Consider the following 24,901-nt stretch of genomic DNA (forward strand, 5'->3'; position numbering starts at 1 on the left):
GAGCCCAGGGCCTAGCCTGTAAAAAGGCGAGCAGAGATGGAGTCGTCACTCGCACCCACTGTTGCCTGGACACAGTGTCCGTAGAGGCTAAAGGCCTAAAGTAGGAGTTGTGGTGTCTAGCACTACAACCTTGGAAGAAAGTAGAAGAGCCTCAGATGAATGTAGATGAGAGTAGACCACAGCTCAGTAGACAAGTAGAGTCGCTGTGAGAGCTTCCTGTTCCGCGTCTTACCTCAAAATTTGGAAGGCCAATGTGTGGATGGAGATCGCAGAGCATTCGGTAGCGTGGAAGGAGTTCCAGAGGTGTGCTTTGTGACTGGCAGAAATCCAGGACCACAGAGCACTGGGGGTCACTGGATTACCAATATGAGGCTATCCGAGTCATGGCACCAATGTTATATCTTAATGTTAGCCGTCGCACACCGGACACCAGAGTAAGGGAAAGGGTTTATTGGGGAACACCCTACAGACCGGAGTGAAGGGGCAGCAAAGGAAAAAGAGAAGGAGACTGTAAGAGAGAGAGACAGGAGGGAGAAGAGAGACGAGAGGAGGAGAGAAGCCAAGAGAGGCCAAGAGAGTACGTGTTCAGGAACAGGCCCTTTTTTTTTTTTTATTTTTGACAGGCAGAGTGGACAGTGAGAGAGAGACAGAGAGAAAGGTCTTCCTTTTGCCGTTGGTTCACCCTCCAATGGCCGCCGCGGTAGCGCGCTGCGGCCGGCGCACCGCGCAGGAACAGGCCCTTTTAAAAGTTTGCCTGAGGGCAGGCAGGGAAGCAGGAGCAGGAATCCCATTAGGATGAGGGTGGAGCCTGGCTCAGGTAGCTGGTCTGTGCGGCCACCTGGCTAAAACTGTGCCAGTTTCTTAACAAGGAGGAAGAGCTGGGACTGGTCGAGGGTGACCCGGGGGACAGCGCCATTGAGGACCCGGAGCTGGAAGCGATCAAAGCCCTAGTCAGGGAGGTGGAGGAGGAAGCTGAGAAGCTAAAAGAGCTGCAGAATGAGGTAGAGAAGCAGATGAATATGAGTCCATCTCCAGGCAGTGCTGGTCCAGTGATCATGTCTATTGAGGGTGGGAATTTTTTTTAATATGTGTCATGAATAAAGTTGTTTTTGAAAATAAAAATTGTTTGGCACAAAAAAGAATAAGAGCAAATTGTGAACATTTTTCTAGTTGAAGCTATGTAATAGACTATCTCTGTATGTCTGTTAAGTTCATAGAACGCTGGCACCTAATCATTATGGCAGATTTAAAACTGAAAACTATGATGTTGGTAAGAATACAGATGGAAATTCTTTTAATAGTTTAGTATCAACAATCTTTTGAACTAAATATTTACATTTGATAAACAATCTGGCATGTTTAAATACAAATGGAATGTAATTAAGTGCTAGAAATTTGTATATTTGGCATTATGAGTCTTTTATGACATATTAGGCTTGATATTTGATAAAATAGAGCATACTAAAGAAAGTAAAGGTTTTACATGTCAATGCTTGTTTTATACAAAACCAGTTAGAATCACATCTCTAGCTGATAGAAAAGCATGAAGGAAATAGAATGAATTTGGTTCAGAGATTGTGTAATTTGCTTCAATGAATTATGTCAATGTGTAAGATATAGGGGACCCAGGCAGTACCTGAATTTCATGGTTCTCTTAAAGAATCAAATCAGGTATCCCTGACCTCATAATACTGAGTGGTATGCCATGCAGAGGCTGTCCCCTTCAGTACAAGGCACATGTCTTCCAGTTGCTACTGTCTGAAACCTGTGGAATGTGTGGTGCATAGTTCTGTAAACTTTCTCAAGCCTAGGTGATCATGGAATCCTGTTGAGGCTCAATACATAATTTGTGCAGAAAATATATATATATAAACATATATATAATATATATAAACATATATAGAATGAGAGAGAGATACATTGCTGTAGATAATCAGTTCAATAAAAACACTTAAAGCTGCTGAAACTGTGTCTTAAGGTGCTGGAATACAGAGTTAAAAAATAACAGCCTTTGCCCTCAAGAGGTTCTTGGTTTGTATTGGAAGCAATCACATAATTGGAATATGCTATGAAGATTGCTTTAAGAGAAGCAAAGACTCTTGGAACCAGTAAACGTTTAAAGTGTAGTTTAGAAATGACGATTTCATGCAATGAGGCAATTGGGAGGCGGTTTTTTAAAGGAAGGCAAAGCACATGTGAAGGCAAGGAGGTGAAAATGAAGAGCCTAGTGTACTTACATTCTATATTGTATGTCTTAAGTGTATAGAATCATTTGAAATGTTTCCAGTTCAGTTGAGAAATATGTAATATTGTGAACTATGAATTTTTTTACAGGATGGCTTCACACCACTTTTAATTGCTGTCCATGAAAATAGAGAGAAGATGGTGGAATTTTTAATTGTGAACAAAGCAGATATTTATGCAGTGGATAACATGAATAGGTACAATATTTCACTCTTTTATAACATTAGTAATGGTCAAGTGGCAACAGTCATTGAAGTCATAAACATTAAATTAATAAAAATAAGATTAACATATTATTAAGATATAATGAAAATAGCCACACAACTCACCTATTATTAAGGAAAGTAATTATTCAGTCTGGGTAGCAAAAGGAACAATAAATTAATACTCCCTTGTGATAGCAACTGTTTTTTTTTTTTTTTGACAGGCAGAGTTAGACAGTGAGAGAGAGAGAGAGACAGGGAGAAAGGTCTTCCTTCTGTTGGTTCACCCCCCAAATGGCCACTACGGCCATCGCAGTGCCCCAATCTGAAGCTAGGAGCCAGGTGCTTCCTCCTGGTCTCCAATGCGGGTGCAGGGCCCAAGCACTTGGGCCATCCTCCACTGTGTTCCCGGGCCACAGCAAAGAGCTGGGCTGGAAGAGGAGCAAGTGGGACAGAATCTGGCACCCCAAATGGGACTAGAACCCAGGGTGCCTGTGCCGCAGGTGGAGGATTAGCCAAGTGAACCATGGCGCTGGCCAACAACTGGTGTTTTTTATTTAGAATCTGATTTGTTTTGGTTATATAACCTTTTATTCAGTTTTACTAGTTTGACAAAGTATGGACTTTTAGCTTTGAGTTCACTTTATGACTCAATATTGAGCTTTCTAATTTTTAGTATTTTAATATTTCTTACATACCTTTCTTTTAAAGATGCTTTGTTAAACATAAATAGGAGTTGAAAATCATTTTGTCTCTTGAATGACTTTTTGCCTTAAATTACCTTCTCTTAAGAGGATTGGTGTTAGGTTATCACCATATGACTAGAAGTTGTTATTACAGATACTGTGGTTACATCAGGTTTGTTTGTTTTCTGTTTCATTTTCAGCGCATTTTGGTATTTTGTTTTATTTTTAAAGTTGTGCTTTAAAATTTTATCACAGGGAGAGAGAGAGTTACATCCAGAGGGAGAGGGAGAGAAGGAGAGAGAGAGAAACTCAGAAACGCTACGGTATTACTGCCCAAATTCCAGCAACAACCCAGGCTGGGTTGAGTTGAAGCTTTGAGCTGAAAACACAATCAGGTCTCCCCTATGGGTTGCAGGAGTCAGTTCCTTGAGTCATCACTACAAATCAGGGTCCGAATTGGTAGGAGCCTGGAATCAGAAGCTGCATCTTGGAATTAAACCTAGGTACTCTGATATGGGAAGAAAGCATCTTTAGCAGTGTGTTAACTGCCAGGTTAAATACCTGCTCTTGATATTTTTATTTGTAATTAATATGGGAAGAAGGAAGAAATAGAACTTTAGTTCCGTAAGCGTTTCCTTTCATGAAGATAAATAGTGTGTGATAAAGTGAAAAGACACAACATACTGTGTTTAATTCCCAGAAATTCCAAATACAAGATATATGATCTTGGAAAGATTGCCTATGTAAGATTCTATGCATATAAAATTTCATTCAGTACCTACCACATGCTTCTCAGCATTGTTGAATCAAACTGCTATCACCATAATTATCATTATAGTAGTTTTAAGCCTGCAAATTGCTTTCACTTGTCTGATTTCTTGTTGACTATAATATATATAGTATAGTAGGTCAAAGTAGGGGATAAATTCAGGGTTCTCTGTTTAAATCTTTGCCTGATTGAGATAAGTGATCTCAACAGAGTTATTTTTCATTAAATGACTTTAAATTAGCAATTTCTCTTGTGGAATACCTCAGGGGCTGCCTTTTGATCTTTTTTCCTTTAGCCTTGGAGGTAATTTCTAGAAATGAGTACTTGAGCTCCCAGAAGGCTTATGTCTTTTAATACATGTAAATGGCCAGTTCTACATAGGCAAACATTAAAGGGGTAAAATACATCGAAATAGCTTTTTAAACAACTTTATTTAAGTTTTTAATAATGAAGTTATCTCTCTCTTATTTTAGAACAACCCTCATGTTAGCCCAACAGAATAGATCAACCAGAATAGTCAATCTTCTTCTGGAACAGAAGATTGATGTATCTCACCAAGATAGCCCTGGATGTCCTGCAGAGAAGTATGCTGTTCTTCAATTTAATATATTAGTCTTTGCATTCAAATACTAGTCAACAGAAAAGTGAAGTTTAAAATATTTATAGGTATTGCATGTTTTAGATGAGGTACGATTTTGTGGCTTTGGGAATGACAGTGAACCAGCATACTTCATCAGTCAGAAACCAAGCAAAAGTGTTTACTGGTTAGAAGTAGCAAAAGGTAAGAGATTGTTTGTCTCAGGAATTTGAAGATATTTATGGTTAGCTATACCCACATTGACCGAATCATTGCAAGTCTAACTCCTGTGGTTGGAGGTCCAAATAATGTCACATTTTTGACTGTTCTAATGAGTTAGGCCTTGAAAGGTCCAGTTTTGCAGGAGATCTTATATGTTCCTTCAGGAGCTATCTCCTAAATCCTTCCTGAGTTTCTCAGGAGCCAAAGGTGTGCCTTAAGGCAAACAAAGGCAATCTTCCTTCACAAGTCAGATGGGGATTAGTTGGAGACATTATAATAATTCTATTTTTTTTCCTATTCCTTCACTGTTGCTATTGAAACTGCACTTGCAGTCTGATAATGACTGACCCAAGCTACCAGGATTTCCTCACTGATGCAAATCCCCACTCTTCCTTGGTGATCCTTCCTTACACTTTTAGGCTAAAATGCTTTGTTGACTTACATATGCTTACATACTCAGCCATTGTACCCAAAGCATCAGCACCCCACTCAGGCAGCTTGGCCTAGGTTTAACCACATACATACTGAGAAAATTGATTCATCCATTGAAAATCTTAGGTGAAATCCACATCTTAGCCTAATCCTTCAAGGTGACTTAGTTTTAAGGCTCTTGTTTGTCTTCTTTGCTAGCAAATACTCATTGGGATCATTTTAGTCTGTGATAGGTTCAGTAAATGTTTCAGTAAAATATCAGTGTCTGTATGCTTTGCTACCATATATGTACACTAAGGGACACATAGGTCCTGTGTGCATCTTTTTTTGGGTTGTGGAATGCCCATGTACTATTCCCCAGAGTGGGGCATCAAGTGGGGTTGGCCCCTCAACTAATCTGTTTTCTGCAGTAATGAAAGTATGCCAAATAATAGAGTACTTCATCTCTACCTCAGATCACATGTTCATAATAGTTTCAAATTCTGTCCTACAGGAAGCCATTCTTGAACGTTCTCTGAATCTGAAGTACGTTACTTGGCTGTAAAAGTGCTGTGCTCCATCCATAAATCATTAGGTTCCAAGTATAAGATTAGGGTTTGGTCTTCCAAGTCAGCTGGAGTTGAACAGAGAGGTTAAGCATCATTCTAACAAAGATGAACTGGTTAAGAGTTCAGGATGTTAGAAGGAATTGTAGTAGTTTGCATCAGTTTTTGACAGTTTTCTGGCCTTTGTGTGAATGATTAAGTCAGTTATAGGGGGCCATTTATGTTATCTAACTTAATGCAATGATGTATGTAGTTAAAATTATTAAGTAGCAGCCGGTGCCATGGCTCAATAGGCTACTCCTCTGCCTACGGCGCCGGCACTCTGGGTTCTAGTCCTGGTCAGGGCACCGGATTCTGTCCCGGTTGCTCCTCTTCCAGTCCAGCTCTCTGCTATGGCCTGGGAGTGCAGTGGAGGATGGCCCAAATGCTTGGGCCCTGCACCCGCATGGGAGACCAGGAGGAAGCACCTGGCTCCTGGCTTCGGATCAGCTTGGTGTGCCGGCCGCAGCATGCTGGCTGCAGCGGCCATTGGGGGGTGAACCAATGGAAAAGGAAGACCTTTCTCTCTGTCTCTCTCTCTCTCACTGTCCACTCTGTCAAAAAAAAATTATTAAGTAGCTGAGATACCTGAGATAGCCAGAATTATAAGCCGCATGGAACAGCCAATAACCAAAATTAATAACATTTTCTAAAAACTACCACATATGTAACCAATAAATCCAAAGAAAAATACACATTAGATTTTCTTTGGGATTCCAAAATGCTTTAATGAATTTGAACAACAAAGTATTCCATAGATTGACTTTTTCTTGAATGTTTATTTTATATTAATCTATTAAATCTTTATAAGAGCCTAGTGAAAATTGTTGGAAGGTTCTTATGTTTTAGAAGAAGACTGAGGCTAAAGGAAATGACTTGTACAAGAAGAAGTAGCTGTCGGTTGTAGAGCTAAGACTTGAATTTAGGGTACCTTTCATTACATCATGCTAACTATTGAATTTAGTGAGCTGTAGCACATTCAATTCATCGCCACTTCACCTTACATTTTTTCTTTTTTAACTGTACTCTTATAAAAAGTTTGTAGAATATATAACTATTAAGCATATTGTAATAGCCAAAGTTCTGATACCAGATATGCTGTTAGAAATACTTTTTAAGAATTTATTAAATGCTTACCAATATTGAAATCATAACTTTATTGCTTCTCAGCAGTTTGGTTGAGAGCAAGCAAAATCATAATTTTATCACTTTTTTATACATAGGAAACATCACCAGCTTATTTTGGATTATAAAGAAAAACAAAGCTATGAAATGCTTAAAAAGAGAGATCCAGGTAAGGCTTTTGATAGTAAACTACTTCTAGTGGTTCCACCTTAGATATGATGAGTAAGAAATGTTTTTCAGGGCCAATGCTGTGGTGCAGCAGGTAAAGCTGCCATCTACAGTGCCAGCATTCCATATGGGTGTCAGTTCAAGTCCTGGCTGCTCCATTTCTGATCCAGCACTCAGCTTTGGCCTAGGAAAGCAATAGAAGATGGACCAAGTCCTTGGGTCCCTGCTCCCATGTGAGAGACCCAGAGGAAGCTCCTGGCTTCAGAATGGCCCAGCTTTGGCCATTATGGCCAGCTGGGGAGTGAACCAGCAATGGAAGATCTCTGTCTCTCTGCCTCTGCCTCTCTATAACTCTGCATTTAAATAAATAAATATGGCCGGTGCTACGGCTCACTAGGCTAATCCTCTACCTGCGGCGCCGGCACTCTGGGTTCTAGTCCCGGTCGGGGCGCCGGATTCTGTCCTGGTTGCCCCTCTTCCAGTCCAGCTCTCTGCTGTGGCCCGGGAAGGCAGTGGAGGATGGCCCAAGTGCTTGGGCCCTGCACCCGCATTGGAGACCAGGAGGAAGCACCTGGCTCTTGGCTTCGGATTGGTGCAGTGCACAGGCCATAGCAACCATTTGGAGGGTGAACCAATGGAAAAGGAAGACCTTTCTCTCTGTCTCTCTCATCTCTCTCACTGTCTAACTCTGTCAAATAAATTAAAAAAAAATAAAATGTTTTTAATGAATGAATTGAATTTAGCATAGGTGTATCCATTATTTTGAGCAATTTGTATCACTAAAAAGTTACTTGTGTTGTCAAAATAACATGTTATCAGTTATTTTCTTGCCTAAGTATTCAATTAAAATCACAAGGTAGACATTTGATGTAATGGTGAAGATGCTGCTTGGGGTGCCCACATACCATATTGGAGTGCCTGAGTTTGAGTTCCAGCTCCATTCTCAATTCAGATGCCTGCTAATGAATACCTTGGAGACAGCAGATGATGACTCAAACAGTCTGCCACTCAACTAAGAGCAATGGATTGAGTATCTGGTTATCAGATGTAACTTAAAATTTGTAGTTAGTCAATGTATTTCTTTCTAAAATTTAAAGCATTATAAATACTTAATAGTTTTTTGTTTATAATATTTATGTGTGAATTGTGTATAATATGCAGAGATAAAATAGAGACCTCCCATCTTCTGGTTCACTCCCTAAATACCTGCAATAGCAGAGTTGGTCAGAAACTCGTCTCCCACATGGATGGCAGGGGCCCAACTCTCTCGATCATCACCTGGTGCCTTCCGGGGTGTACAGTAGCAGGAAGCTAGAAGTCAAACACAAGCACTCTGATGTGAGTTGCTGGCATCCCCAGAGGTGTTTTAACTGCTATGCCAAACACTGCCCCTTTTATATACTTGCATGAATTTGAACTTGGGAAATAATACTCTTACTCTGTCACTGATCTTTATTGATCTCTTGTTTTTGAGCTGATTATTCCATATTGTAATGTGTGGTAAAAAGACATTCATTGATTATCATATTTTTATTAGCAGTTTAATTTTTTTTTTGGCAGTTTAATTTTTAGAGCAGGTTTAGATTCAGAGAAAATTTCAGAGTAAGGCACAGAGATTTCCCATGTGCCCAATGACTTGCCTGCACACCCAGCTTTCTCTATTATCTTCAATATACTCCATGAAAATGATGCAGTTTTTACAATTGATGGACCTACCTACCTTCACACATTATTAACACTCAAAATCCATACTTTACATTGGGGCTCAGATTTGGATACATACATAATAATCTATATCTAAATTATGGTATCATTTAGAGATAGTTTCACTGTTCTTAATAATCTTTCGTGCTATGCCTATTCATTCATTCCTCTTTGTCCCCTAAATCCTGGATTCTATTATGTTTTTTAGTATCTCCATAGTTTTGCTGTTCCTAGAATAGCCATATATTTGGAATAATACAATGAGTATCTTTTTAGGTTTCTAAAAGTTTGAATACTTTTTAAAAAAGATTGATTGATTTATTTGAAAGAATTACACTGAGAGAGAAGGAGCGGAAAAAAGAGAGAGAGGAATTCCATCCACTGGTTCACTCCCCAGTTGACTGCAATGGCCAGAGCTGCACTGATCTGAAACCAGGAGCTGGGAGCTTCCTCTGGGTCTTTCCATGTGGATGCAGGGCCCCAAGCACATGGACCACCTTTTACTGCTTTCCCAGGCCATAGCAGAGAGCTGGATCAGAAGTGGAACAGCTGGGTCTGAACTGTCACCTGTATGGGATCCTGGCATTGCAGGTTGCAGCTTTACCCGCTATGCCACAGGGCCGGCCCCAAAAGTTTGTGGCCTAAAATAATTGAGTTTAAAGAGTATTTAATATATCATTTATCCTTTCATTTTCCCTTGTTTTTGCTCATCAGCATAGACACTGATACATGCTTTACTTGTTGACAAAGTATGATTTTGATAAGCATTTACTATGTAATGGGGGAGGATTGAGAGAAATTACATCATGCATCATCTTGCTGGACCATCCTGTTGCATGAAATGGGACCGGATGAGTCCCAATGGAATGAAACAGTCCCATAAAGGCAGGGTTGCATTTGACAAAACTGACACCACCAAGTCTTTCATTCTTACCCTGCGATTCGAAATGATGGCAGAGAGGGATTGCTATAGATGAGTCAATATGCTCTTCACTTTTCTACTTCCTGCAAGGGATGACTACGGAGAGGTCTATATTGTTATGACATGGTTGACTTTTTATTCACTGTATTCTCTGTCATGAGAAATGCAAAGAAAGTCACATGATGTGTGTGTGCATGTATATATTTGCATGCATGCATGAGTATGTGCTTTCCCCAAAATGGAAAAGAATATTTTTTTCTGATTTTAGTAAGAAGGACAACTCTTGGCACATGTGGTAGCTTGAGTGAGTTGTTTTATTTATACATACACATACGCATAATTTATTTATTTTAAATAGGCAGAGAGAGGAGCAAAGACAGAGACATGTTTTCTGACTGCTGGTTCAGTCCCCAAATTCCTGCAACAGCCAGGGCTATGACAGGTCAAATCTAGGAACTAGGAACCCAGTCTGAGTCTTATATCTGTGTAGCAGGAACTCAAATACTTGAACCATAACCTACTGCCTCCGTGGAGGCATGTAAGCAGGATGGTGGAATCAGGAGCGGACCCAGAAATCAAAGCCCGGCCCTCCTGTATGTGATGGCATTCCCTCTGCAGTGTTTCTTCGTAAGCTTATCTCTAAAATAGTGTGATTCAGAGTTGATAAATCCATAAAGTGCCCTTCCCAATGGTTCTTTCCATGGGAAGTTAAAGTGGCAGGTGAATTTGAGCTGTTAAAAGAGCTCCTTCCCCAGAGAAAGATCAGCAAGTGTACATCCATTGATCTCATGTTCTTCACTAGCAGCTGGAAAGTATTTGCAAACATCCTTGGCCCTGGTCCACTCCCCATATTTGCCATGCTGAAAAGTATAGTGCTCATAAGCAGAGCTTCCTTGTGATAGAATGTTGCATCCTAAATTGAACAATTTTTAAAAGGTTTATTATGAGAGAGAGAGAGAGAGAGAGAGAGAGAGAGAGAGAGAGAGAGATGCTTTCATTTTCCAAATGTCTGCAATATCTGGGGCTGGGCTAAGCTCAAGCCAGGAGCCAGGGATTCTATCCTGGCCTCCCACATGGGAGTCAGGAGTCTGAGCACTTGGACCATCTTCTGCTGCTTTCCCAGGTACATTATCTGGGAACTAGATCAGATGTGGAGCTGCCAGGACTTGAATAGGCACTCTGATATGGTATGCCAGTGTTGCCAGCAGCAGCTTAATTGGCTGTACCATACCACCAGCACCTAACCTGAACAGTTGACTAAAAGACAAGAGGTGCTGTGTTCTGTCCAAACTAAATAAGTGCATTCTTCTAACAGTTCTTAGTGCTGTTAGTCCTGAAAAATCATGATAATTGGATATTGCCAGACTTTGATACTGATTTTACTTTTACCACTTTGTCAGTCTGATAGAGTTCCATTATGATTATAGTTCTTGTACATAGCAGCTCTCTTTTCCATATCAAATTTTAATTCTATTCTTCATGTTACATTTGATGAATGCAAAGGAGCAGACGTAAGTATTCTTAATATAATAATTGCCTATTGGAAGTGTAATAAATAATGATTTTCATATAATCTACAAGTATGATCCCATAGGAATATTTTCATTGTTTAAATTTATTTATTTTTTAAAAATTTCTTTGAAGTGCAGAGAGAGAGAGAGAGAGAGATACCTTACTTTATCTGGATTATGCCCCCAAATGGCTTTAACATCTGGGGTTGGGCAAGAAGAAAACCAGGAGTCGACAACTCAATCTAGGTTCATGTGGGTGTTAGGGACCTAATTCGTTGAGCCATTATCTTCTTCCTAGGTGTGCCTTATCAGTAAGCTGGATTGGGAAACCAAGTTATTACACCCAGGCACTCCAATGTGGGATGTGGGCCTCCCATGAAGTATATTCGCTGCTGTGCCAAACACCTGTCCCCCATACATATACTTTGAAAGAAGGTGTTAGTTTATCATACTTTTAAAATCCTGTGTTACTCTGCTTTTTTGAAATGCATTTTACTGTCTTTAATAGGAGGTGAAAGTCCTGAACTCAATACAAGAAGGTATGATTTTACAGATTTTAATAATTATATGTAACTAATGAAATGTAAATAATTAATCTTTGTAGAATGTTCTACTCTGAATTTGACAGATATCATGTACTTAATTTTCATTTTTATAGTCATCAAGTAACTTGGAATTTTGTTAATATAGTCTACTTCTTACAAAGGTAACTTTAATTCAGAGAAGGTGATTAATTTTTTTAACTTTTATTTAGCAAATATAAATTTCCAAAGTACAGTTTATGGATTACAATGGCTTTTCCCCCCCATAACTTCCCTCCCATCTGCAACCCTCCCATCTCCTGCTCCCTCTCCCATCCCATTCACATCAAGATTCATTTTCAATTCTCTTTATATACAGAAGATCAATTTAGTATATATTAAGTAAAGATTTCATCAGTTTGCACCCACACAGAACATAAAGTGTAAAATACAGTTTGAGTACTAGTTATAACATTACTTCACATTGAACAACACATTAAGGACAGAGATCCTACAAGAGGAGTAAGTATACAGTGACTCCTGTTGTTGACTTAACAAATTGACACTCGTGTTTATGGCGTCAGTAGTCTCCCTAGGCTCGAGTCATGAGTTGCCAAGGCTATGGAAGCCTTTTGAGTTCGCTGACTTCAATCTTACTTAGACAAGGTCATAGTCAAAGTGGAAGTTCTCTCCTCCCTTCAGAGAAAGGTACCCCCTTCTTTGATGGCCCGTTCTTTCTACTGGGATCTCACTCGCAGAGATCTTTCATTTAGGTCCTCTTTTTTTTTTTTTTCCAGAGTGTCTTGGCTTTCCATGGCTAAAATACTCTCATGGGATCTTCAGCCAGATGCAAATGCCTTAAGGGATGATTCTGAGGCCAGGGTGCTGTTTAAGACATCTGCCATTCTATGGGTCTGCTGTGTATCCCGCTTCCCATGTTGGATTATTCTCTCCTTTTTAATTCTATCAGTTAGTATTAGCAGACACTAGTCTTGTTTATGTGATCCCTTTGATTCTTAACCCTATCATTATGATCAATTGTGAACTGAAATTGATCACTTTGACTAGTGAGATGGCATTGGTACATGCCACCTTGATGGGATTGTATTGGAATCCCCTGGCAAGTTTCTAACTACCGTTTGGGGCAAGTCAGCTTGGTGATTAATTTTTTAAAATTTTAGTCAAGGTATACAAATTTCATATATACAGATTTAGGAATATAATGATATTTCCCACTCTACTTTCCCTGCTGCCTACATTCCCGTCCTCCTCCTCCCTCTCCTATTTCCACTGTTAATTTTTACAAAGATCTGTTTTCAGTAGCCTTGTTGTTAACAAGTAGGTGATTCGTGATTTGATTGTCAGCCTGCCTCTTCTAAATTCAGTTCTCGTGCTCCTTAGCATAGAATGATAGACACTTGTGCAATACTGGGATCAGGATTACAGGTCTGGTTCAGATTAATTCAAAAACTTAGATGCAGTTACATGTTAACTCTGCTCTAGAATTTTGAAGAAGCCTGGTTAGTCCAAGATTTTGTCATTTGCAGTGGTAACTGGTATCATGTTTAGCAGTGGTCACAGGACCATAGTTTGTAACAAAGACACAAGAAAAATGAGTCATATCCTAATATTTACTGAGCAGAAGAATATCTCATATACACCGTTACATTAAATACATTTGCATCTGTTTATGTGGTGCTTGTAATTGATATTTCTACTTACTGATTCCCCAGAGTGCTTTTGCCTTTCAGATGGTCACATGTAGTTTTGTTTTTTTATTAGAGTTGTTTGTTCTTCATTTATGATAATTCAATAATTTTGAGTTTTTTAAATAATTTTTTTAAGAATTATTTATTTTGATAGGGGAAAGAGAAGACAGAAAAGGGAGAAAGAGAGATTGATTGATTGATTGATTGATTCCATCTCTTGATTTACGTCCCAAATGGCTGCTATGGCTAGGGTTAGGGGAGGCAGGCTGCAGGAGCCAAAGTACTTGGACCATCTTTTGCTGCTTTCTCGGGTATGTTAACAGGGAGGTGGGTCAGAAGAGGAGCAGCCAGGACACAAAGTGGTAGCCATATGGAATGTTGTCATTGCAGGTGGCAGCTTAACCCAGTACACCACATTGCCTGCTCTATTTTTTACTTTTTTCTACTTTTTTTTTCATTTTCTCTTTTGTTCTTCTATTGTTCCATTTCTGCCATTATTATTCCCTTTTTCTATAGACAGAAGCAAAAACACATAGCATATCAGGATATTAATGATTCCTAGAACATAAGAAAAACACCTTGTAGTACTCCAGTCTGTGTTTAGCATCCTAGCAAAGTGGTTGTTCAGGTGGAATGTAGTATTGTCTACTTTGACACCTACTTAGAGTAGTGTATAACCCCTTGAATAAAATGGGACTGCAAGTTGCTGAACTACATAGAACTTTGGCCCAATTCAAATATCCCCTCACCTCTACCTCTTTCCTTAAATTTTTGTTGTCCTTCCCATATACGTGTAGGGTTAGGATAGTGGTAGGATTGGCTGGCAAATCAGTTCTAGAGCTTCAGTGGATTGTTGGTTAAAATACTAGAGTGGGGCTAACATAATGGAAAGATGTTTACTTTGGGCTTAGTTTTGAGATTCTCAGTCTAAAACTAGATGCCACCATTACTCTGGTACCTTGAGAGGGTGGTGGATGGTGAGATGGATGCAGAGGGAGAAAGACATGGCGATGCAGGAATCAGGAAGAGAATAGCTGTATACCATTCAACACTGTCAGGAGAACTGTCTTCAGAGGAGAGGCCCCAGTGACCAGTAGGCTCCTGAGCTAGATCCCATAATTTTATTGTCTCCACTCTTAATATTTTTGACTATTAACATCAATCCACTAATCATGAAATAATAGTTTCTGGGTATAAGCCACAGATACTTGGGTATTTGACTGATACCCAAACTTTGACCATTCATTCATTATTTATCATTTGTTATCTCAGTGAGGTGAGAGAGGTGGAGGCAGAAATAGGCAATAGAAAGCTTTTCTAAAACAGAAGTGAAATTTTAATCATCACAAAACATATGTATGCATAGCTGGCCTTTTACCTATTTTTTGTGGAAAGAATTTACCCCTTTTATTTATTTTTGCTGTAAAGGTTTTGGAACAAACTTGATGTTGCTGACGTATTGACTGCTTTGGATGCACAAGACTTCAGTTTAAATACCATGGTAAAATACTCTATTGTGAATTTAATTTTCTTGCTGTGAATTTAGTTTAGTATTCTATATATGCATGCCCACTTGAAATAGTGCAGAATCTGTCTTCTATAGATTCTTTTATCTTTATTATGATTTGATGGATACAATAGACGCTATCTTAATGAATGAGTGGTGCAACAACTGAGTATCTTTGCTAAAGCTGTTTTTTTTTTTCTTTCTCTAGGAAGGACCATCGACTTCAGCTGGTGTACATAATGAAGATGGTATTGCTGGCTTTCACAGTGCTCAAAAAGAACAAAGAGATAAAGGCAGAATAAATTCTGTTCATGGCTTGCACAAAAATCATCCAGATGGTTAGTGGGTGTAAATATATAGTGATTGGATAATTTCTGCTTAAATGTCATATGATGTAAAATATGAATATGCAAATAGAATATCAATTTACTTTTTATCTTTCTTTTGCTATTTTTTTCATATGACTAACTTCTTCCTCCTGAAATTGCTTCCACCCTCTGAAATGCTTGTATATATTGTATTTATATATTTATAATCACTGTATTAATTATTCTCATTAGTGGATCTGTGAATATTTTATAGATATGAAAATCTTAGGAGCTGAAGATGAAGTTCTAGAATCAACTTTGGATCCTGAGGTATTGTCTCTTGTTAGAATTTTTAAATATAAATATTACATGGTGTTAGAAGTATAAAGAAAAATGCTTTTTTTTCTTTGAAAAATTATTTGAGAGGCAGAGGGACAGAAGACACAGACACACAGAGTTACTTTGTGCTAGTTCACTGTCCTGATGCAGCAATTGCTGGAGCAGTGCCAGGCCAAAGCCAGAGCCAGGAAACAGAAACTCACTCCAGGTCTTGCTCAGGGATGTAGGAATCTATCACCTGCTGCCTCCCTCAGTCTGCATTAGCAGGAAGGTGTAAACAGGATCCAGAGCCCGGGATGGAAACGAGGGTCTCTCCTAGTGAATGTAGGTGACCTCCTTGGTATCTGACTGCTGGGGCAAATGCCCATGAAGGAATTGGTTTGACTTTCTTCCCTCTGTGTACAGCCTATAGCAATTACCTCCATACATTTCATCTTACAATCTGTAGTGCATTGTGTCATATGTATTATATTGTTACATTTGTGTTGTTCTACAAATGTGTATGATGCATCTATATGACACCAGTTAGAACAATGAAAAAAAAAAAGTAAGGCCTACATGACATAGGAAATCAGTTTGGGTTCTTAAATTCAGTGTATCTTTTTAAAAAGTAAAGGAGTATTCCAACTGAACCTATACCAAATGTATGATTCTTGTATCTATGGATGACCAGTCATACTAGTGATATTTAAAGAGAAACCATGGGGCTGTCCTATTTGTTTTTTTTTTTTTATAATTTTGATCTTGAAAAGAACTTCCTGAAATTTCACAGCATTGTTACTATATTTGGATTGCCAACTATTGATTTGCAAGAAACATTTCCAGACAAAGTACCCCATGGGGAGTATTAATATATGGGACTATAACAATGCTAGTGTGGCTCTGTGAGGTTTTCACAAATAGAAACCATTTTGACAATAATTGAGTACTTTTTTGCTATTTATAGTAATGGTAACATAATTTTAAAATAATGGTGATTTTTGTTTGATGACAACTGTACAGTGAGATAGGGCAAGGCTCAGCACATTGACTATCTGGGTCTTTTGTGGTTTCATTTAAATTTTATGATTGTGTTTAGTAATGAATATCATTAGTATTTTGATAGAATATATGATATAAATGGGAGTTGAATCTTACAACTTTTTTCTGCATCTTTTGTGGTGCTCATATTGGTTTTGTTTTACATTATGTTCACTTGATTTATCTCATCTTTAATTTGAAAATATTGAACCATCCTGGCACCCCTGGAATAAATCCCAGTTGTTCCTGAAGTCTGATCTTTTTGATGTAGTGTTGGATTCAGCTTGCTAATATTTTGTTGAGTCTTTGTATTTCTGTTTAGTGAGGGTATTTTGCTCTTTGTGCTGTGTCTGGTTGTAGTTTCAGAGTAATGTTGTCCTCAGAATTTGGCAGAGTTCCATTTATTTCAACATTTTGGAATAGTTTGAGCGGCATTGCAGTTAGCTGTTTTACAGAATTCAGTTGTGAAGTCATCGTGTCCTGGATGGGAGACTTTTAATTAGTTCTTCAATTTAATTGCTTGTTATTGATCTGTTAAGAGTTGTTATATCTTCCTGATTTACGCTTGTGTGTGTATCCATTTCCTCAAATATTTACAATTTGTTAGCAAGTAGTATTATGATCCTTTATATTTCTACAGTACGCATTGTGATGGCTCCTCTTTCATCTCTGATTTTACTTGCATTTTATTTGACACTTTAGCAAAAGACTTTTTATCTTTAAGAACTTTTCATTTTATTGATCCTTTGTAGTGTTTTAATTTCTATTTTATTTCTTTTCCTATTCTTGAGATTTGTTTTTCCTGCTAATACTGGATGTGGTCTGTTCCTTCTTTTCGAAGACTTTCAGATGTATCGCTATATTTTTAAATTTAAAATATTTCTATTTTTTAAATGTATGTACTTCTGGGTGTAAATATTTTTTCTTAATCCTGCCTTTCCTGTATCCCATATATTTTGAAATGTTTTGTTATCATTTGCTACAATAAAATTTTTGATTTACCTTTTAATTTCTTCAGTAATCTGCTGGTCTGTCAGGGGGCATGTTCAGTTGCATGTCTTTCCCAAATCTTTTATTTCTTTTGTTGTTGATTTCAACTTTTATTCTTTCATGTTCTCGGAAATTATGTGATATGATTTCAAGTTTCTTAATTAACTTGATTTATGGTCTAAAATATGCTCTGTCCTGGAAAGAGAGGCATTTGATTATGATAAGAATGTATATTCTGTGGCTGGCAGGCAAAATGTTCTGTAAATAACTGTATGTCCATTTGCTATATAGTATGGTTCAACTCTGATGTATCTTTGTTGAGTTTATGTCTGTATGATCTGTCCATTGATGAAAGTGGGGCATTGAAATCCTGTACTATTAGGATTGGATTATATCTTTCCTTTTAGGTATATTAATGTTTGATTTACATATCTGGGTTGATCTTGAGTTTGCTGTACTTGAGTGTTATGTATTCATGTTTTATCAATCCTTTACCAATATATAATGTTCTCCTTTGTCTCTTTTTATGGTTTTTAATTTAAAGTCTCTTTTTAATCTGATATGAGTATAACTATTTCTGTTGGTTTTGGTTTTCCATTTGGATGGTATGACTTTTTCTAACCCTTGACTTTCAATCTGTGTGTGTCCTTGTTTTTGTTTTTTTGTTTTGTCCACTCAGCCAACCTATGTCTTTTAAATGGGAAATTTAATCAGTTTATAGTCAAGGTTAATATTGAGAGATAAGACTAAATCCTGTCATTTTGTTGCTTTCTTATTGTTTGTATATTCTGGTTTGTATTACCTCCCATTGTTTGTTATTGTATTTTGGAGGCTTTCTATCATTTCACAATAAGATAGAATTTCCTTTCTCTTTTGTGTATCTACTCTGTTAGTAAATTTGGTACTGTCGTCTACTTTCATGATTATTATAAATCATGTCCCTTGTAATGTAGTCCTCCTTTGAGGATTTGTTGTAGCTATGTTCTAGAGGTGAAGACTTCTCTAAAGTTTTTGATTTTATGGGAAATATTTTATTTCTCCCTCATTTCTAAAGGGTATCTTCACTTGATATAGTATTTTGGTTTTGATTTTTTTCTTTAAAAACTTGAAAGTATCGTCCCATTCTCTTCTGGTATATAGAAGTTAGGCTGAGAAGTCACTTGTTAGTCCAGTGATTTTCCTCATCTGTAACATGATGTTTTTCTCTTGCTGGCCCTAGGATTCTCTCCTTGTTCTAAACTTAGGACCATGTTACTCTAAAATGTGTTGCAGAAGGTCCTTTGTTGGCTATTTTTTTTTTTTCGTTGAACTCCCCGTATGTGGATATCCCCGTATTCTTCAAGACTTGAAAAGTTTCAAACTATTAATTAAGTTTTCAGTGCCTTCTCCCTTCTCCTTTCCTTCAGATATCTCTGTAATATGAATATCACTTGCTTAATGGTATCCAATAAATCAGGTAGGCTTTCTTTGTTTTTTTTCTATTCCTATGTCTTAATTTTTGACTGACTGCATTATTTAAAAAGTCCTCATCTCTTCTATATATTCTGTTGTTGTTGAAGCTCTCAATTGTATTTTTGCTTTATTGACTAGAATAATCGATTCCAGCATTTGTTTTTAATCATTTCTCTCTCTTTGTTGAATGTCTCATTCATATCATACAGTACTTTTCTCATTTCTTTGAATTGTCTTCCCTTTTGCATCAGATTGACTTTCTTTAGAATTCTTACTTTGAAGAGTTTCAAACATTTGATAGATTTCCTCCAAATCAGGACCTATCTCAGGAAAACTAATGTGTTCTTTTGTGAGCGTGCTTCCTTCTTTCTTCATACTTCCTGTGTTCCTATGTTGACATGTTTGCACCTAGTGTAACAGTTGTTTTTCTTCATGGGAATGCCATTTTCGATGGAATTCAAGGTGTCTGTTGAGTCATTGCTTTGATTGTGGTTCTTGATGGGCTTATTCAGTGTATCCACATTCCTGAAAGGGGAGAGTTCACACTCTTGTGTGGCCACCCTTGTTTTTGTAGTTGGGTTGGAAATCTCACTCTCTATCCAATTCCCAAAAATTATGTTCCAATTTTACTCCCTTACTTTGGGACCCTTAATTTGCCATGTTATTCCTACATTTTTTCCTGTCCAGAATGCACTTCATAGTCCCTTTTCTGTACATGGCCCTATGTTTGCCATAGTTCATGAGCTTCCATTATCATAGTGTTGATCCTGTCTCTGATCTTACTGTCCTTTACTGACTTGAATGCTTAGAAATGGCGAGTTACACTTTTCTGTACTTGCTTTCCTCTATGTCGATGCACACTTTAATGTAGGGCAGAATCTTCAATTTGTACTTTCAGGTTTGCTAGTATTGTTCCCATGGTGTAGAATACAAAGTAAATGGTCTATTACTAACTGAGAAGTTGAATATTTCCTGAATTTGTGATTTTATTTATTGCTGTAGAAACACACTTCCTTGTCAGCTACTGGAGAGAGTGAAGATTTTGCTATCATTGAAAGTGCTCAGAGTCAGAAAACCAGTCAAGAGGAATCAAATTTCCATTATGTGTCTGCCAGCAATACTAGTGGTAAGTGAGTGAATGCTGTTGTATGAATTGAAATGAGTAGATCCAAATTAGATACCATTTTCTGGTGGGTTTTTTTTTTCATTCAATCAAATTTTCTTATTGAAATCCCTTCAACTCCCTTAAATTCTTTGCTACTATTTATTGCTTTTATATTCATTTAAATATTTATGACTGGAGATGTATGTGTTTAAAAGTGTATATATCTGTGTATATATTACATAAAATTTACAGTAATAAGTGTTATTATTCAGTGAAACTGTCACTATTTTATAGATATGGTGTCTCCCATTGAATCTGATTTTCAAGATGTATCTTGGGATTCTCAGGTACTGTCACTTATGATTTGTAATTGTAAGATTTGAGTGATATTGAAACGCAGAAGTGGTGCTTGTTTTTTCTTCCTTTTTTCAAGTATTTGACAGGCAGAGAGACAAAGACAAAAACACACAGACAGAACTCCAATGCACCAGTTCCCAGGTATTTGCAAGGGACCATGCTGGAGCCAGGAATGAGACACTCACCCCAGGTCTCCCTTATGAGTGACAGAGATACAGCTTCTTGAGCCTTTGCCTATTGCCTCCTTGAGGTTATTTTAGTAAGATGCTATAATCAGGAGTTGGGCCCAAGAATGGAAAGCAATTACTATCATGATGAGTGCAGTTGTCCTATCTGGCATCTGAAATGCTATGGCAAATCCATGCTAAGGGCAGGGCTTGGCTTTTCTTTCTCACCTCTCTGTATGCTGATTAGGATCCATTTGCTTACATTTCACTGCACACTTAGTAATGTGCTCTACATATTATCCTTCTGCATTAGTCAGCTCTAGAAATCACATGGCTTGTTTCATGTACCTAGTATAACACAGGGTGAGATAACAAGGTCTGGAGCAGATGCAAGCTGATCAGCCATGGAATTCCAGAATCTGCCTCTTCAGTGGAGAAAGTTCAAAGCAGCTGATGAAGAACAGTGTGAACACAGATTTTCCTTTCTAAAATGTATTTGTGGTGATGTGACTAAACTGCTTATGTAGTAGATGCCAACATATTCGGGGTTTTGCTCTGGATCTCCCCTGCATTTTCTATCTAGTCCCTATTCAGTCTGTTCCAGTTTTTCCTTACTTCAGTGTTCCTCCTTTGTCGTGTTGTTCCCTACTTCCTCTCTTTGTTCATGCTGTCCTGTCAAGAATACACTACAAGTTATCCCCCTGGCCTTGGTCTGTCTTTAAAAACATAACTGTATTTTTGCAGCCTTTCCTGGGCCTTTTTCTAGGTTGAACTGATGCTTCTCTCCTTTTTGACCTTGCTATACTTTATTCATTTCGCAGTTATAACTATTGAAGTTTACTTGTGTGGCTTCGTGTTTAGTTATGTCTACCTTCTCACTTGAACATAGGGCAGAATCTGCCTCTTGTTTGTATTTTTGTCTTTTGTTCCGATATTGCCTATGACTTGATGGATGCAGTAAAAGTTGTCTTATGGAGTATATTTATGAGTGAGTACTTGAGCAACTGAATGTGCTTTCTGAATTTGTGGCTTTTTTTCTTTTTATAGAAAAGCTTCTCTCCATCACCAAATGAAAAAGTTATTACTGTCATTCCATGTGCTGCAAGAGAAGAAACAAATGAAAACTCATTAACTGATATTTCTGGAGTCCATAAAGAAAATACAAGTGGCGAGTATATATATATAAAAAAAAAACCTTTGTGTTTAAATGCTGTTGTATAAATTGAAATGTTTAGATCTGACTATGAAATCTATTTCTTTTGGGTGATTTCCTTTTGCTTTCTGTATGATCAACTTGTCCCTTCTGAAACTGATTCAATCTCCTGAACTAAATTTTCTTGGTATTTTATTTTATTGAAATACTCATAAATGGGGATAGTTTTGAGTATGTGTATTTAAATTCACAGTGATTAATGTTCCGATGCATGGATGTTTGACTATGTTTTCTAAATATTGTATCTTCCTTAGGAGAAGAACATAAAGCTATAAAATCTGCTTTGGAATCTGAGGTACTGCCCTTTGTACATGTGTGTGATTTTTAGATGTAAACATTGAGTGATTACACAGAAGGTTATTTGATGCTGAGATACAGAGAGAGATGAAAGCCAGGCACTGAGACAGAGTTTCCATATGCCATTTCATTACTCAAGTTATTCAATAGCTGAACCAAGACTAGGCCAAAGCCAGGAGCCAGAAATTTATTCCAGGTCTCCCCCGTGGTTAGCATCTAATTGAACCATCACCTGTTGCCTCCCTGAGTCAGCTGTAGCAAGAAGGGTTTTTTTTGTTTGTTTGTTTGTTTGTTTTAGATTTATTTTATTTATTTGAAAGACAGTTACAGAGAGAGGTAGAGACAGAGAGAGAGGTCTTCCAACTGCTGGTTCACTCCCCAGATGGCTGCAATGGCCAGAGCTGTGCTGATCCGAAGCCAGGAGCCAGGAGCATCCTGTGGGATCTCCCACGTGGATGCTGGGGCCCAAGGACTTGGGCCATCCTCTACTGCTTTCCCAGGACGTAGCACAGAGCTGGATTAGAAGAGGAGCTGCCGGGATTAGAACTGGCGCCCATATGTGATGCTGGTCCTTCAGGCCAGGGCTTTAATCTGTTGGGCCACAGTGCTGGTCCTGCAAGAAGTTTTAACCTGAAAGCAGAGGCCAGAATGGAACCAAGCAACTTTCATGTTTTATGCAGATGTCTTAACCAGTATCTGAGGAGCCGTAACAAATACTTATGAAGTGGATGGCTTGACTTTTGTTTTTTTTCCACAACTCTTTGTGGCCGTTAGGAATTATTTCCTTACATTGTCATGGTATAATTAGTAATGCATATATTAGTAATGCATTATGCTTCATTAGTGCACTTTTTTTAACTTCTATACAATAAATATAAATTTCCAAAGTACAACTTTTGGATTACAATGGCTTTTTCCCCCACTTACCTCCCTCCCACCCACAACCCTCCCATCCCCTGCTCCCTCTCCCATCCCATTCACATCAAGATTCATTTTCAATTATCTTTATATACAGAAGATCAATTTAGTATATATTAAGTAAAGATTTCAACACTCTTATTTATGATGTCAGTGATCACCCAGGGCTCTTGCCATGAGCTGCCAAGGCTATGGAAGCCTTTTGTGACCACAAGCTCCATCAGTGTTTAGTTCTCTTCTCTCTTCAGAGAAAAGTACATCCTTTGATGGCCCCTTAATAATATTTCTAATAGATATTTACTAAGGAAAATCACAAAATTACCTTATCTCCCTCAATGCCTCTCAGATCCATTAATTGTTCTCACTTTTTAATTTGATATTGTAAGGAAATGATTCTGTAGTAACATTGTGTGTGAGAGTAAAAGCTAGCACTCTATCTAAAAGAAGGCAATTAAATAATGAAATATATAATTTACAATTACTTATTAAAACTTTTGTTATTAAGGTTGATATTTCAGAAGAGGAATTAGGAGAGAAGGCTGAAAACGAAATTGAACAAGCAGCAAAAGAATCTCAAGGTAAAAAGATTTTCTGTTGAGTAAGATGAAATGTGAATGATTATGTGTTCCCTCTGTATAATTATAAACAAATTAAGGGAGAGCACTATTGTGTATATAAGTAACTTCTTTAGAAGATAGTATACTGACAATTACATAAAATTAATTTGGAGAGTTCTCATTGTTATTCAGAGAGTCTGTTTCAACTCTATCTGTGTCAAAGAGAAAAGATAACTTTGCCTCAACCAAATAATAGTATTTGGTATAGTAAATTCTTAGCATAATATTATACCAAAAATGCATCTGGGCATGTCAGGAAAAAGATTATTTGTATGAATAATTAATTTTTTCTAGATTCTTTTAGTGTTATATGTTTAAAAACAAAAAATTATTATTTCTATGATAAATGATTTTAATATTAAACCTGTATTTTATTGGACTATATGAATGTTCAAGATGAAATGTAATACTTGTGGTATAGGGTCAGGAGCATCACTGTTCAATGTATTTTGAAATGGGAATGCTTCTCTTGTGTTACCTGTGATGATTGGCTACCTGAGATAAATATTTCTTGTTATGGTCAGAATATTTTTTTTTTGACAGCCAGAGTGGACAGTGAGAGAGAGAGAGAGAGAGAAAGGTCTTCCTTTTTCCATTGGTTCACCCCTCAGTGGCCGCTGTGGCCAGAGCTATGCCAATCTGAAGCCAGGAGCCAGGTGCTTCCTCCTGGTCTCCCATGCAGGTGCAGGGCCCAAGCACTTAGGCCATCCTCCATTGCCTTCCCGGGCTACAGCAGAGAGCTGGACTGGAAGAGGAGCAACCGGGACAGAATCCCGGCACTCCGACCAGGACTAGAACCCGGTGTGTCGGCACCGCAGGTGGAGGATTAGCCTATTGAGCTGTGGCACTGGCCAGAATATTTTCTTTTACTCAGATTTTAGTGAATTTTAACCAGCAGTTGAGTGGAATTTAATCAATGGACTTAAAAACTTTTAATGTTGTAAAATATATATAAGATTTACCATTCTAACTATGCTAAAGTATACAATTCAGTGGCATTATTTATATTTATGGTGTTATATGATCACCACTATACTTATTTTCTCACCCCCCAAAAAAACCCCATTAAGCAACAATTTTCACTTCCTCTCTAACCAGATCCAGGTAATCTCTAATTACTTTCTAGTTCGACAAAATTGCCTCCATGTAATAAAGATTAACGGGATTAGAAAACACGTGTACATTCCTAGCTACGTTAACATCTTTTCTTTTCACATATTGAGCAGTCATTTGC

At 37.8% G+C, this 24,901-nt stretch overlaps 1 protein-coding gene across 1 annotated transcript in view; it reads left to right on the top strand.

Moving 5' to 3' along the window:
- The first annotated feature begins 259 nt into the window (after nt 1–259).
- LOC133773486 (POTE ankyrin domain family member B-like) overlaps nt 260–24,901 on the top strand; it is a 67,425-nt gene continuing 42,783 nt past the window's right edge. The window contains exons 1-14 of the mRNA XM_062210809.1: nt 260–280; nt 870–1,001; nt 2,335–2,441; nt 4,376–4,486; nt 6,941–7,011; nt 11,656–11,686; nt 14,806–14,878; nt 15,093–15,222; nt 15,467–15,522; nt 19,996–20,119; nt 20,393–20,445; nt 21,670–21,790; nt 22,090–22,130; nt 23,556–23,628. Coding sequence (XP_062066793.1) covers nt 260–280; nt 870–1,001; nt 2,335–2,441; nt 4,376–4,486; nt 6,941–7,011; nt 11,656–11,686; nt 14,806–14,878; nt 15,093–15,222; nt 15,467–15,522; nt 19,996–20,119; nt 20,393–20,445; nt 21,670–21,790; nt 22,090–22,130; nt 23,556–23,628 — 1,144 coding nt within the window. The remainder of the gene's footprint in view (nt 281–869; nt 1,002–2,334; nt 2,442–4,375; nt 4,487–6,940; nt 7,012–11,655; nt 11,687–14,805; nt 14,879–15,092; nt 15,223–15,466; nt 15,523–19,995; nt 20,120–20,392; nt 20,446–21,669; nt 21,791–22,089; nt 22,131–23,555; nt 23,629–24,901) is intronic.

The sequence above is a fragment of the Lepus europaeus genome, chromosome 14 (assembly GCF_033115175.1).
Source record: "Lepus europaeus isolate LE1 chromosome 14, mLepTim1.pri, whole genome shotgun sequence".
In the NCBI taxonomy this organism is placed as follows: Eukaryota; Metazoa; Chordata; class Mammalia; order Lagomorpha; family Leporidae; genus Lepus; species Lepus europaeus.